At 55.0% G+C, this 15,358-nt stretch overlaps 1 protein-coding gene and 1 pseudogene across 3 annotated transcripts in view; both read left to right on the forward strand.

Annotated features, from left to right (window-relative positions):
• The window catches only part of LOC114886765, a 2,190-nt pseudogene extending 1,168 nt beyond the window's left edge, over positions 1-1,022 (forward strand).
• Positions 1-15,358, forward strand: part of GDPD5 (glycerophosphodiester phosphodiesterase domain containing 5) — a 90,280-nt gene that overhangs the window by 44,739 nt on the left and 30,183 nt on the right. For all 3 annotated transcript variants that reach the window (XM_029207712.1, XM_029207715.1, XM_029207714.1), the window contains one exon: positions 1,951-2,127. In XM_029207712.1, the coding sequence (XP_029063545.1) occupies positions 2,011-2,127 (117 nt within the window). In that variant the 5' untranslated portion in view covers positions 1,951-2,010. The remainder of the gene's footprint in view (positions 1-1,950; positions 2,128-15,358) is intronic.

The following is a 15,358-nucleotide window of genomic DNA, read 5'->3' on the forward strand; positions in this document are numbered from 1 at the left end:
ACCGAAAAAAAAAAAAAAAAAAAAAAGATGATATTTTGGCCAAATCCATTATAGTACTACTTGATTCCGGACATGGATGATGAGGAAGGGGAAGGAGAAGAAGATGATGGTGATGATGAAGAGGAAGAAGGATTAGAAGATATTGATGAGGAAGGGGGTGAGGATGAAGGTGATGAAGATGATGATGGGGAGGGAGGAGAGGAAGATGAAGGGGAAGGTGACTAATGGAACACTGATGGATTCCAACCTTCCTTTTTAAATTTTCTCCAGTCCCCGGGAGCAAGTTGCAGCCTTTTTTTTTTCTTTTTTCTCCTCCTCTTGTGCTCAGTCGCCCTGTTTTTGAGGTCTCTTTTCTCCTTTATACTGTGGCTCACAACTTATTTTGGGCAGAAATACCTTGAGCAGAATTCAGTGGGAAAAGAATCTCTACCCCTTTCTGTTCCAAATTCATTTTTATCCCTTCCTGTCTCAAAAAACCTTTATGGAATCAACACCACCATGCTCTGTGGGAAAAAAAAAAAAACCTTCTGCTCCCTTAGCTCTGCTGGAAGCTGGAGGGTGCTAGGCCCCTGTGTATTAGTGCATAGAATTCTAGCTTTTTTCCTCCTTTCTCTGTATATTGGGCTCAGAGATTACACTGTGTCTCTATGTGAATATGGACAGTTAGCATTTACCAACATGTATCTGTCTACTTTCTCTTGTTTAAAAAAAGAAAAAAAAAACTTAAAAAAATGAGGTTATAGAAGGTCAGCAAAGGGTGGGTTTGAGATGTTTGGGTGGGTTAAGTGGGCATTTTGACAACATGGCTTCTCCTTTGGCATGTTTAATTGTGATGTTTAACGGACATCCTTGCAGTTTAAGATGACACTTTTAAAATAAAATTCTCTCCTAATGATGACTTGAGCCCTGCCACTCGACAGGAGAAGCAGCAGAACCTGTAGGACCTTATTTGCAATTGACGTTCTCTATTGTAATTTTGTTCCTGTTTATTTTTAAAATTTTGTTTCACTGGAAAGGGAAGATGATGCTCAGTTTTAAACCTTAAAATTATACAGGTTGCTTTGTCACAATAAAACTAAATGTGTACACACACACACACACACAAAATATGTGGCTGGTTGGATTTGGCTATGAGTTATAGTTTGCTAACCCCTGGGTTAGAACAAGGAGCCAGACTGCCAGGCTCTGCTGTGTGACCTTTGACAAATGGCTAAACATTTCTGTGCTTCAGAATTCTCATCTGTAAAATGGGAATGATAATGATAACACTTGGAGAAAGTAAAATTGTACAACAGCTTTGGAAAACAGCTTTTGGCAGTTCTTCAAAAAGTTAAACATAGAGTTACCGTATGACCCAGCAATCCCATCCCAAAGTATTACTCAAGAGAAATGAAAATATACATTCACACAAAAACTTGTTCATAGCAGAGTTATTCATAACAACCAAAAAGTGGTAACAACCCAAGTGTCTACCAACTGGTGAGTGGATAAAATGGTATATCTATACAATCAAATAATTTTCAGTCATAATAAGAAATGCAGTACTGATTCATGCTATAACATGGATGAACCTTGAAAACATTAAGTGAAAAAAGCAAGACGCACAAGACCATATATCATATGATTCCATTTATGTGAAATGTCCAGAATGGGCAAATCCGTGGAGACAGAAAGTAGATTAGGTTGCTTGGGGCTGGGGGGTGGGAGTGGGGGAGTGACTGCTAATAGGTATGGGGATTTTTGTTGGATGATTAGGTCATGGGTGGGTGGCAGGGGACTGTCCTAGGGGACTTGGAAGGATGGGCCTCTGACTCCGAGAGAGACAAGGACCCACGGCAGGGCTCTGAGCAGAGGCTGACCCTCCCTGACCTAGACTACAGTGACACCTGCTGTGCTGGGGCCAGGTCCCTACCCCTCCCCTGCCTCACAGTACTTTGTTTCCTCCCCCAGGACCAGCCGGGGGCCTCCATGGGCGCCTGAGGGCAGGGCGCCAGGGCCGCGGGCGCGAGCATGGTGAGACACCAGCCCCTGCAGTACTATGAGCCGCAGCTCTGCCTCTCCTGCCTCACCGGCATCTACGGCTGCCGCTGGAAGCGCTACCAGCGCTCTCACGATGACACCACACCGGTGAGCTGTGCTGGGATGGGGCCAAAGGACCCAGGGAGCCCCAGGGCCTGGGGGAGGGGTCTCAGCTTTGACACCCTGCTGTGTGGCTCTGGACAGGCCAATGCCCTTTCTGGGTTTCAGTTTCTCCTTCTGTAAAATGGGCCTATGGAAATTCCCGAATCTACCTGACTAGGTGGGCAAGGAACATGGGTGTAGCCAGTTGTTGACTCCCCTCTGACAGTGTGGCGTGTGGGCTGCTCTTGAGGTCTGGGAAGGGAGGGCTGCTCCAAGAGGGTGGGGTCCCCCAAGGTGAGCAGAAGTTCTCAGCTTCCTGGCAGATCCTGATGGGCAGGTAAGCAGACGGGTGGCTCTTCAAGGGGAGGGTGAAGAGCTGGGCCAGGCCATCCTGGAGCCTGGGAGCTGGCAGGGCCATGGCCTGGCACCAGGGCCCAGTCACCTGAGCCACAAGCCTGCCAGGGCTGGCAGCAGGTGCTCAGCTGGATAAAGAAAGCCTCCCTTAGTGTCCGGCTCCCCAAGCCAAACCCCACGCCACACTTCCGTCCCTGGGGCACCATCAGCCATTGGATCTAGTTTCTTCTCTGAAGGAACCCAATTCCTTCAGGAGGGAACAGAGAGGGAGATAAATGGTGTTTATCTAAAAGCTTTGCTGCCTGGAAAACAACTTTCTCCTCCCTCCTGCTTGTCTGAACAGAGGCCAGCCTCCAAATTCAGCCAGCCCCAAAACGGGCTGGAGTGGCCAGGGGCGGAGGTCAGAGGCCAAGCATCACCAGACTATATCTGGATGTGGAGGTTGGGGAAGCTTGTCCACCTCCCTGCCCTCCCTCTCTGCCTGTGCTGGTAGGGACAGAGGGACAGAGCACTCGACTGAGTCGGGAGCCTGTTCTCATGACCCCCAAATGGTAAGAAGCAGGTACCACCTGTGGGTACCTGGCCTGATTCATTGCCGTGTACCCACTCTAGCACACAGGAGGCAACATGCCCAACTGAGGCAAGGGAGAGGAGGGACCTGCCCAGGGCAGCCTGTCCGTCCTATGTGCTGTGCTCCGAGTTCCATTCTCCCCTGAGGCAGCGGAAGGAAGTCAGCAGGGCCTCCATGTGTCAGGAGGGCAGGAGCTCGCAGTCCGCTGACACCCAGGTGTCTGTCTGTGTGCCGGGCGCTGAGCTGAGCACTGACACGCGGCCACCCCCGTTTCTCGCAAGCCCGTGAGCTAGATGTCATCGCCACCGCTTCACATGCGGAAACAGAAGCCAAGGACGTCCGTGACCAGGACAAGGTCACGCAGCTAGAGAGGGGCAGAGCTCGGATCTGGCCCTGCACGGTGTCCAGCGCTCTTGGTGGGGGTGGGATGGGAAGACTGCTGAGGCTGAGGAAGGGAGGAGAAGGATGGCTGAGCTCCCAAGCAGGAAGCCCTTGGCCGTCGGAAGAGACACTGGAGGAAGGCGGCTCTCTCCCAGGGCACCTCACACCTCTTGGTGGGCCCAGGGCCAGCCAGTTCCAGGCTGTGGAGTCAGGAAGTGATGGGCCTTGGCTGTGGCCCGCCCAGGGCCCAGGCTGGAGGAAGTGGTGGGTTGAGGCCAGTTTTGAGTTGACTGGGGGCCCAAGTGGCGTAGGCTCTGCAAATGCCAAGGCCTGAGGTGCCAGGTATGGGGCAATGGCCGGAGGCTGCAGGCCACAGCCTGGGAGAGGCGGGGAGAGGGGAGAGGGTTTTGCAGCAACTCTGGGTGGCAGGGCCTCTGCAGAAAGGGCTGAGCTCACCTCAGGCAACCCGCACCTCGCAGCTGAGGATGAGCGGACGGCCCACCCCGGCCCTTAACTCAGCTCCACTCCCGCTTCCTCTCCCACTTCCTGGGTTCCAGCCTCCGCGGGCTCACCCTTCTCTCCCTGGCTCTCCTCTCTTCTCTTTTCTCTCCCCAGTCCCTCCCCAGACAGCTGGGCCAGAACCATGATGGGGGCTGGGCTCCTGGCCTGACACAGTGAGAGCAACAGCAATCTGGTGTCTCAAAGTCAGGGCTGGTGCAGAGAAGCTGCTCTGTAAATTTTGCTGAACAAATAGAGGCCCAGAGTGAGCTCTGGGAGCGCAGGTTGGGGAGTGAAAGGAGAGCCCCTCGGGCCTGGAGAGGCCTCGGCCAGGGGGAGCGGGCCCAGCTTTGGGCCTGTGCCTTTCCTCATCCCCACCTTCCCCTCCTCCTATGGGCATCCCCTTACCCCTCCACCCCCCATGCCCCCACCAGGCACTGCCTCCGCTCAGGACCCCTTGGGGGAGCCTCTTGTGTCTCCCAAGTCAGGGAAGCCTAGGGTCAAGTTCTTCAGTGAAGCTGAACCTCTCTGGGCCTCTTTTGTGCAATGAGGTGACACACAGGTGGTGAGTCACAGAAGCACTCATCCTCAGGCTGGGAACGAAGTGTGAGAGTAACAGTTAATGTTTATTGAGCACCTATTGTATGCAGGGAGCTCATGGCTTACAGGCATTGCCCTGTTGATTGTTCTAACACCCTGTTGGGGCATATTTAATTGTTATGCCCTGTTTATGCATGGGGAAATCAAGGCTTAAAGCCCCATCCCCGATAGATTTGCAGCAAGAGCGTCAGGAAGTTGGAGGCTGCCAGGAAGACAGGCAGGTTTTAAGTCTGGGTGTGTTTATTTATTTATTTATTTTAAATTAATTAATTAATTTTGGGGGTGGCATTGGGTCTTCGTTGCTGTGCGCGGGCTTTCTCTCGTTGCGGCGAGCCGGGGCTACTCTTCGTTGTGATGCACGGGCTTCTCGTTGCGGTGGCTTCTCTTGTTGCGGAACATGGGCTCTAGGTGTGCGGGCTTCGGTAGTTGTGGCACGTGGGCTCAGTAGTTGTGGCGCACGGGCTTAGTTGCTCCGCGGCATGTGAGGTCTTCCCGGACCAGGTATCGAACCCGTGTCCCCATCATTGGCAGGCAGATTCTTAACCACTGAGCCACCAGGGAAGCCCCAAGTCTGGGTGTGTTTAAAGAAGAAAGGCAGGACGGGGAGGAGGACTTGGGAAGTTGCCTGACAGAGAGAAGAGCAGGGACCGGGAGCATTTGGGACAAGTTGGGGAATGGCTTGAATGCCAGGCTAGGCACCCTCAGTGCTTCCCTGGTTAAGAGCTGGCCCCGCAGTACTGGACGGGGATCCTGGGGAGGGAAGAGGGGTGCAGGGAGCCTGGGAAGGAGCCCCCGCCCTGCTGCTCTCCATCCAGGTTGGCCTCCTTCCTTCCTGCCCCTCCCCGCCCCTCACATTCCCATCTCCTCCAACCCTCTGCTCACACTGTCCCCACCCCCCAGGACACACACTTGACAAATAAGGAAACAGGAAACTGAGGACCAGAGAGATGAAATGACGTCCTCTCCTGCCCCCCAACACCGAGGAAGTGGAGGAGCCTGGCAGCAGAAGCCTGGCTCACTCAACAGCTAGGAAGCGGAAGCAAAAGCTTTTTATAACTGGGGATAATTAATTGGTTGTTGTCTGTGACTCATTACTCTAATATTGCCAATTAAGGATGGGGTAGGACAGAAGGCAGCTCTCAGGCCCCTGAAGACTCTGCATCTGTGGGAGGGAGCACAGTGTCAAAACCAGCTTCTTTGTAGCAAGAGGGATATAAGTCAGATGCCTGGAGGGACTTCCAGCCCGAGACGTTGAAGGAGACAGTCAACTCTCTCGCACTTCTATAGTATGTTTGCCTTTTGAAGGGTGTTTTAAGCTTCTTTTGACCCCCTCTGTCTTATGGATGGGGCTCCAGGAAGAGGAAGTGATTTATTCAAGCCGAGGAGTTGAAGGCACGGCTTGCACTGCGCCTGCTTGCACCCCCAGTCCCATGCCCTCTCCCCCGTTCCAAACCAAACAGTCTTGCCTGGGATGCGTTGGTTACTTACTCGATCAACAAACCTGTCCTGATACCTGCCCTGAGTCCAGGGGTCAAAGGTATATCAAACCTGGTTCCTCCCTCCCTTGAAGGGCCCCTAAGTGGGTGGGGAGCAGATCAGAACAGACCTCCAGACCACCCAGGGTGATCACTGCCGGGGCCCAGGGACACCGCAGGCAGGAAAGCTTGCCTGAGCTGGTGTCAGAGAGAGTTAGCACATCATGTCATGCCAGAGTGGGGAAGGCAGGGGAGCTGCATGTTACAAGAGTGTCTTGTGTTTGGGAACTGAAAGCGATTTGGCCCAGTGCAGCTCTGGTGTTAGGAGGGAGAGCGTGTGGCCAAGGGGACCTGAGCCAGAGGCTGTGCTGGGGAGCCTGCACTCCATCCTGGGAGGTGGGAGCCCAGTCGGACTCGGTCTGTGCAAGGACCACTCTGGTTCAATCACGGAGAATGCGCTGAGGGGCCTTGAGTGGAGGCGGGGATGGCAGGGAGCTAGACAAGAAAGGCTGAGGCCTCAACTAGGGGGAGGGGTCTGCAAAGAAGTAGCAAAGGGAGGGATTCTAGAGACACCTAGACGGTGCATTCAGCAGACTGGCTGCGGAAGAGAATTTTGATGATGCCTCCTGTCATCCCATGATTTCCACCTGGCTGGATGAGGCCATTCCTGGAGTCGGGAAACCATGCTGTGCCCAGGGGGTGTGTGAGAGGCCGTGCGGTCTCAGGAGTGTCCAGGAATAGCGCAGTGGGGGCGGGTGGAACACAGACAAAATACCCCACCCCCACCCCACCATTGCCTACCTCTTTCGATGGGAGCACCTCCCACCATGGCAGGAAGACACCTGCTGCTGGGAAATCCATCAGCACTCCGTCACCCTTCACCCTCCACACAGCCATCCCGGGATAACCTACCTCACCCGTTCACAGCACTGCCCTTCGCTCCGCTGTCCCCTCTGCCTGGAATGCCTTCTCTCTGGTCTCTGCCTCTCAAGGCTCATCGCAGACCTCTATTCCTCTAAGAAGTGTCCCCTTCAAACAAAAGAGTCAGGCCTCCTTCCCTGCCTCTCCCCTTCCCCTGGGCTCCCGCAGCATCTCGGGCCTGGGCTGCCCATGTGGGTCCTGACTTCCTGTTTCTCCCACTGGACCGTGAGTGTGCTGAAGCCAGGGCCTGGCTCAGAGGAGGACCTCAGGCAAGGAGTGGGAGGAAGACTGAGTGGGTGACTTGAAGAGCAAGTGAGGAAGCCAGTGAGGGTGGGGAGGCTGGACCCGCGATGAGCTCCCGGGTGAGCACCCCAAGGAGCATTGGGTGGTCTGGAGAGTAGGGGCGCATGCTGCATTCCAGTGCCCCTGGCTGTGGCTGACCTCCCAGGTCAGCCGAGGGACCTCCCAGGCCACCCTTGGAGGTGGGGTCAGGCTCTGCCAGTGGGAGGAGGAGGGGGTGAGTTTCCCAGCTGGCTCCCCACGTTCTTGTCCTATCAACACCACGTGGGCCTGTGGCAGGGCTATGGGGCAGGGAAGAGTGGATCTCACTCAGGAACCAAGGTGGGCTCCCTGGAGGAAGCAGCCTTTGGAATGGCCTCCTGGGTGTGACTGGAGTCAGCCAGACGCACCTGGCCATTCCTGGCTAAGGGAGCTGCGGCCTGAACTCTACCCTGCCTCCTCCAGTGACTTAGTGTGTGGCCTTAGACAAGGCCAGACCCTTTCTGGGCCTCAGCTTGCTGTGGGTGAGGTGGAGGTACAAACCCACGCCCCAAGGGTCCAGTTAGATGACAGATACCAACGTGTCTCACGTCCTGAACAGGACAGACCACTGTTCCAACTTGGGGAAAATGTGTCCTCCCTACACACTTTCAAAGGGATGGCTGTTCCCTTCTCTGGTGCTTTGGGGGAGAGGGACCCAGCAGGTCAGAGAGGAGCCCTCTGAGCTTCAATTCTGCCACTTCTAAACTGGCGATGATAAGAGCCATTTTATCCTATAAACCTTGCAGGTTTGCCATGAGGATAAGAAAATGGGAGATGATATTACTGCATCCATGAGGGAGAGGAGAGGCTGGCAGAAGTTGTTGCAGCACAGGGAGCTAAGGATTTATTGCTGTAATAAAGCCAGGCCGTCGCTGGCTTTCGGGAACCCCCGCACCCCACCTCCTCCTCTCTGAACGGCACTGAGGGGGCCGGGCGTGGTCAGGCCACGCTCCCGGGGAGACGAATAAGCTCTTGTTCATGACGTCTGTGACCACCTTGCGTGTCTGCTTAGGGAGCATGTATGGGGCAGGAGGTGATGGGCGTCAGCAAGAGGCTGTGGCCACTCACCACCCTGTGGCCTTGGCCGGTCCCCCTGCAGGGCGCTGGGATAATCCCTCCTAAGGGCCCCCAGCTCTTCTGCTCATGTCTCCCCAAGGGCTGACGCAAGCCACAGGATGCTCGGGGAAGGACGGGGTGCTCCAGGCTGAGTCTGGCTTTATTCTCCTGCCTAATGAGCCACTCTGAGTGCACCCTGGCAGAAGCAAGGGCAGACAGAGGCCTAATTGCCCAGCTCCCTGTAGCCCAGAAAAATAAATCCAGCCTCTTAGGCTGTCAGGAGCTGGCTGGGGGCTGGGGATTTTAATCCTTTTCCCTACTCGGCCCTAATGCTGAGATCCATCTCAAACCTCCCTAGGCTGCCCCCTCCCCCAAATCTCCTGGGTCAGAGCCAGAGTAATCCTGCCAGGGCTGCCCAGCTCTCTCTTCTGGGAGCTCCACACACTGTTCCCAGCTGACATTCACCAGTCTCCCCGTTAGGAACTTGGCGAGGATGAAACAGGAGGATGATTAGAGGAGCCGGTGTGCCTGAGGTGCAGCCTGCAGGTGGACAGACTAGGCGGGGAGGCACCCCTCAATCGCTCTCCAGTCTCTGCAAGGCTGTGTGGTGCTGAGGGCACAGCTGGACTCTGGGGCCTCAAAGCAGAGCCGGGACCCCAGGAGTGGCACAGGGAGCTGAGCTCAGCCACGTGGAAGGAGCTGTGCCAGGCGGAGCCAGCACGCAGGGAAGGGCTGCCTTGGGACAGACTAGAAAACCTAGAAACAACCCACACACATCTGAGAGCGTGCTGTGTGGTAGACAATCACGGAAATCATTGCAAATATCACAGACCGTACAGGGACAGCTGAAGTATCCATCTGGTGCAAGTAAAATTAGATCCCTGTCTCTTACCTCAAATCAAAAGAAATTCCAGATGGATGAAATGTATTTTTTCCTTTTTTTAAGGTCCTTTTTTTTCTGTTTAGGAAGCACACATTTATTGAGAAAATTCAAATAACTCGGAAAGATGTAAAGTAAAAGAAATTCTAATCTTCATGCTTTAGAGGAAAGGCTTTGAAACCTCTCTCCATACACGTATACACACATATGGAGCTATAGATAGGTAGGTGGATTACAGATTCGAGTGTAAACAAAGAGAAATTATCAGTGTAAATATGAATTAAATCTATAATCGTGGGCCACCTGCCCTAAACACGATACCAAAGGCAAAGACCCATAAAGGAAAAAGGGGTAGATCTGACTGCGTAAAAATGTAAATGTTTTAAACAAAAAGCATGAAAAACAAAATTAAAGTCAACTGATAAAATAAGAAAAAGTAGACAATCTATATGAAAGTTACTACTCTTACATAGAGAAAGCTTTTATAAAACCCTAAGAAGCCAGTTGGCCCAAACGAAAGCTGCCAGGCTCTGTGCCTTTGCACCTTCCACTCCTTCCCTCTGCCCTTACCTTGTCAGGTAAGCCCATTCCAGCAAGCCCATGCCTTTCAGCTTTGCTGCAAGCATCTCCTCCTCCAGAGAGCCCTCCAGACCATCCCTTCCCCGATAACTGGCAGTGTGCTCCTTGGCAGCCCTTGCTTGCCCCATTCGCCACACTCGTTTCTACGATTGGCGTTGCCTGCTGGCTGGTCAGTCTTCTGTGCAGGTTGCTCAGAGGAGAGTCCAAGCCTGATCTGTCTCCCAGTGTCCAGGGCTCAGCACGTGTGTAGAATGACTGGAAGAGAGTGGTGACGCAGGCGTGGAGGGGAGATGCTGGAATTGAGTTTGGGGTATGAAGTAGGGGTCTAATTATATATTTTTTTACCAAATGGATGTCCAGATGTCCCAGTACCATCTGTTGAATTCTCCATCCTTTCTGTACTAATTTACCTGGTATTAATCCTGTGTCCATCCTTCCAGGCCATTCCCTGTCTTTGGGTCTCAGTTTCTCCAGTTCTTAATTGGACCTTTAGAGGATGAGGCAAGATGGTCTCTGAAATCTTTTGTAACTCTGAAATTCCAGGGTTCCCGCCCTGGCTCTGCCTGTGACTTGCTGTGTGACCTTGGGCAAGGCCTTGCCTCTCTGAGCCAGTTTCCTCCTTGGTCAGACAAGGATAATTACATGTCTTGCTTTTTGTTGCTTTGGGATAGTTGAAGCTGGAGGCACCCAGAGCTGGGTGTGAATTCTGGTTCCATCATTACGTTTGCCCTTTGTGACCTTGGGCAGCTCACTTCCCCTCTCTGAGTCCTGGTTTCCTCCAACTATTCCGTCTGCTTTGCAGAGCTGTGGAGAGGGCGAGATGCGAAGCAGCAGGTAGAGGGCTCTTAGGACTGCCCCACCCCCAACTCTGCGAAGTGCTCATATAGGGCTCTGTCCTCCGTGGCCAGTGATGTGGGATCTTCTTCCTTAAGCCGTGCTGGCTCCTAGGACTGCAGCCTGCAGAGCTGGGCCTGACCTCTGCATCCCCCTGACCATGGCACCAACCCTGGGCTGGGAGGGGGTGATCTGCTTGGCTGTCTTCCTCAGCTGGGGAAATGTGATGTAGAGCAGGGGGCGGGGAAGACTTGATCACTGCCTTCACATAATTAAAGGACTGTCAGACACGAAATGATAATTATAGGAACGATCATGGATTTGGCAACGTACAGCTTACATCTGTAATCCCATTTGATCCTGGCAGTCCTCCTGTGAGGTAGAGGTGATATCATCCTCAGGAACAGAGGAGGAAGCTGAGGCTTGAGGTCCCGAGTGATTGGCCCGCAGCCATGCGGCTAGTGGTAGAGGGCGGGGAATGAAAATCCAGCTCTTGATTGTATTCCCCCGCGCCCTGGCCATTTGACCCGTGTTCTTGCCCTTTTGCCGGACTTGTTCTCTGTGGTGTCAGAGAACCAGCTGCAGGGTGGCAGCCAAGGAGGCAGAAATCAGCGGCACCTCAGGCAGGGATGGAGGCAAGGACAACACCTTCTGACACCCTGCCGTTGCCAGATACTTCTGTCCAGCACTGCTGTCCCCATTTTACAGAGCAGGAAGCCGGCGCTCAGGGAGGATAAAGCAATGTCTTCTCCAAGGTCACCCATTTAGTAGGTGGCCAGTCACACCCAGCATTCCTGGACTCCCAAACACAGCCTGCCTCTATCCGGCTGCTGTCTCAGAGGGAAGAATTTTCAGCCCAGAGGAGGGCCCGGCAGCACCCACAGGGAGAGTGCCCATCTCTGGAGCTGTGGGAGCAGAAGCAGGGCAAGCTCCTATCCTGGAGGACGCAGAGGTGATCTCTGCCCCGGAGGACAGGCAGGGAACAGGAGTCCAGCGAGACAGCTCTGCCTCCGCCAGTGAACCTGAGGTCATGGTGGCACCAAGGGCAGGGAGGCGGCTCGCGCTCAGGGGCCGTCCTGACGCAGATTTCAGTCTCCAGGGTCAATTCGGGGGACCCAAGGGAGGTGCTCCAGGCCCCGGGGGGACCCCAGCAGTGTCTGTGTGTGTTCTGGCCCAGGGCCACGGTCTGGGGTGGGCAGGGGCCCACAGCGGGCAGCACACGTCCTGTGTGGGGCTGGGCTTTGTGGCTGCAGCGCTCTGTGACCCCGTGAGCCCCAGCTGCTAATAGGCTCTCTCTCCACACACACATTCTCCTCTAAATGCAGAAGGCTGGGGGTGGGACAGAGACAAGAGGGGTGAGGAGAAGACGTGACAGCCAACAGGAGACAGTGAGCAGGAGAAACTGGCATACGGTTGCCCGTGTGGGGTGGAGGGTCTCGTCTTCCTGGAGGATGGGGGCAAGAGTGGGAGGAGACGGGATGGGGCCGGGCCTCTGGGATTCTCCGCCACAGTCACCCCTGTAACAGGGATGGAGCCCCCTGCCCCACCCGCAGCCAGGGCCCATCCCCTTCCCCAGCTGCTCTCAGCCCTTCTTCCTTGCGCCTTGACTGTCATCCTGCTCCCAGGCAGCTGCAAGACTGGAAGGAAGGGGCTGTGGTGTCACAATGGGAGCTCCTTCCCTTGGTTCCCTGGGGACCCCAGCCTTCGCCTGAGGATAAATCTGGGGTTGGATGATGTCCTTGTCCACTGGTGGCCCTGAGACCTCCCTGCATCCCCACCACGTCCACACCTTCTTCTGTTCCTCACACCATGTCTGAGCACCTCCTTGTGATCCGAGGGATGTGGGCCCAGGGTGCACAGAGATACCTCAGCCGTCCCTGCCCTGAAGGAGTCCGTAGCCCAGTGAACTGTCCCGTAGTGTGCGCCTACTGTGTGCCGCTTGATGTATGTCACCTCATTGAACATCAACCCTCCACAGTAGGAGGTGTTATTCCCATTTTATAGGTGAGGAAACTGAGGCTCAGAGGGATTAAGTAACTCACCCAAGTGGCAGAGCCAGGTCTGTCTCCCTCTTGAGCCTGGGCTCGTTCCACCTCCACAATTCAGAATGCGATTGACAGTCAAGTTGATGGGTACCAAGAGTCTGTGCAGAAGCAGTTAAGAGAGGGAGGTCCTGGGACTTCCCTGGTGGTCCAGTGGTTAAGACTTCTACTTCCCCGCCATACTTCCACTGCAGCGGGAATGGGTTCGATCCCTGGTAGGGGAACTAAGATCCCACATGCCACGTGGCATGGCCAAAAAAAAAAAAAGAAAGAAAAGAAAAAAGAAAAGGAGGTCTTGGGAGCTGGAGGGATGGGAGAGCTTCCTGAAGGAGAAGAAGGCTTGGCCTAGGCTGTGGACTCCAGCAAGAGAGGATAAAGGACTCTCAGGAGGCCGAACTGGGTCTGGGATTAACATGCCTGGGTCCCAGAGGGCAAGGGCGGGTTTTGCAAGAGCTGTGCGGGGCTGGTTCCCAAGGGGGCAGCAGACGATCGCCTCCTGCCGGGGCACCTGTGTTCAACGCCCCCCTCCACTTCTCCCCGACTTGGTCACCTTGTATACGTTGCTCAATCACTGACTCACCTCCACTCATCCATATTGAGCCTCTGTGCAAATTAGCAAAGAGTGCCGCGTCCCCAGGGATCTTGACTGTTATCTGCTCGAAAACTGTCATGACAAATAAGGACATCAATGGTGACCATGATGTGAGTGGCACTTCTTAGTGTTGGCACTTCTTGCTCAGCCATATGTGGTGGCCCTTCTCTGAGTCTTGGTGTCTTTGTTTGCTCTGAGTTGGGGATAAATACCCAGGCATTGTACAGACTGTGGGAGGCGATGGAGGGCCAGTGGCTCCCCCATCCCTGCCAGCATGGCCGTGGCCTCACAGCCTGCATCTCTGGAGCAGGGCCAGGCTGGCTTGTTGGGGGGGCGGAGCTGGCTCAGGCCCCTCTCCTGTAACACGCCCTGACAAGGACCATTAGTGCCATTTGGAGCCTCTTTGTCAGTGGAGCTGCTCCCCAGGCCACTTCCTCCCCCAGTTCCTGGCCTTCCCTCCCCTTTCTTCCAGCCCCTGCCATTCAGTTTTTTCCTCTGATTGTTCTTAGAGGGACCTGCCCCCTCCATCCCTACTGTGGATGGGGCCTCTTCATCCCCATGTACAGGCTCCCTGTGGCCGTGGGACCTCTGGCTTTCAGCTCCCAGGACTTTCATCCCTGGGTGGCCCCCAGCCCCGGCTCATGCCTGGCTCCAATAATGGGGTCCCTAGTTCTTTGTTGCGGTTCCCAGGGGTAGGGAGGGGCGGCAGCCCCTCATTCTTGCCCTGTCCTCCCTGCCCCACTCTCAGGATCCAGCCAAGGGAGGACCGTGGCCCTTAGTGCACAGGACCCCTGTGTGCTGTGGGCCCCCCGACACCTGCGGTCTTTCTGGCCACCTGTCAGAATTGCCCCTGAGTCCTGCATCACACATCACCATAGGACATTCCCCACCCCCCGGCACCTGTGGCGGGTTCTCTACCTGCCACTGTCCGTGCAGGTATTTCCCTGGTCCCACGGGACTCCATGCTGCTGGCCTGGGACAGGACCCATCATAGGCAGAGGCTTACCCCTCACCCGGGCCCTTCTCAGAGCCTTGTCCTCTGGCCAGAGGGCTTGCACCTGCTGAGGCAGAGTGATCTCTGTGGACAGATGGCCACTCACCGCTGCTGGCTCGGGGTTCACAAAAGACCGAGGGCTCCTCTGTGGAGGTAGGGTGGTAAGCCCCCGGTGAAATGTCTCCTGGGTGGGCATACTCATGCCAGAGTAGGAGAGAGGACCTTTGCTCACCTGCCATCTCACTATCGAATCTTTCCTAAGTTGCCACCTACCCTGGGAATATGAAGACCACCCAGATCTTCAAGGTGCTTACTGTGTGGCAGGGGGGACCGACACATAGAAGGACAGTTCTAGAACCGCAGGGTCTGTGCCTTAACCGACATGGCTGCAACAGTTATGGAAGCTCTGAGGAGATGGGATTCACCCTGCTGGGACAGGGCAGGCCTCAGGGAGGAGGAGGGTTGCCCTATGGACCAGAGTGGGGTTGCTTTCCAGATGGAGCCATCAAGAGGTTAAACTGGGATTAGAACCGTAGCTCCAAGCTGGCTGTCTGGTGCAGGAAGGATCAAAGAAGCCCGGAAAGCTGTGGGGAGCCCGGCAAGGGGCCCGGGAAGTGGCTGGGTGAGAGATGCTGAGCTGCTCCAAGCCCTCCAGCCCTCCAGCCCCTCAAGGTGGAGGGTGGTCTTGGTTGTCTCCTGCACTGACTTCCCCTCAAGGTCTGTTGTTTGTTCTGATGATCTCAGCAGTTTCCCAGAGAGCAGGATGTTCCAAGCTTGTTGTGCTTCTGAGATAAGGGGACGGATGAAAGCAGGGATGAGCCCAAGGGCCCAGCGGAAGTGCCTGCAGACCTCTCCGGAAGCAGCAGAGGTGGCGTCAGTAGCCCCCCGCCCCCCGCCAGGAGAGAGAGGCCACCCCTGCTGGGGGTTGTAGAACACCGCATTCCTTCAACTCTAGAGGCTGGGGCACTGCCCTTTAATCCTCTTCTAACTTGCTGTGTGACTTGGGCAAGTCACTTCACCTCTCTGGGCCTCAGTGTAGCAGGGGGCAGACGTGAGAAAGAACACCTACTTTGCAGGCGTGTGTGAGGAGGGAAGGAGGTGAGGAATGTGACCCTCAGACTGCGGATCACCCTCCCAGT

This window comes from Monodon monoceros, unplaced genomic scaffold, assembly GCF_005190385.1.
Source record: "Monodon monoceros isolate NGI ecotype Baffin Bay Population unplaced genomic scaffold, NGI_Narwhal_1 Super_Scaffold_7, whole genome shotgun sequence".
Lineage (NCBI taxonomy): Eukaryota > Metazoa > Chordata > Mammalia > Artiodactyla > Monodontidae > Monodon > Monodon monoceros.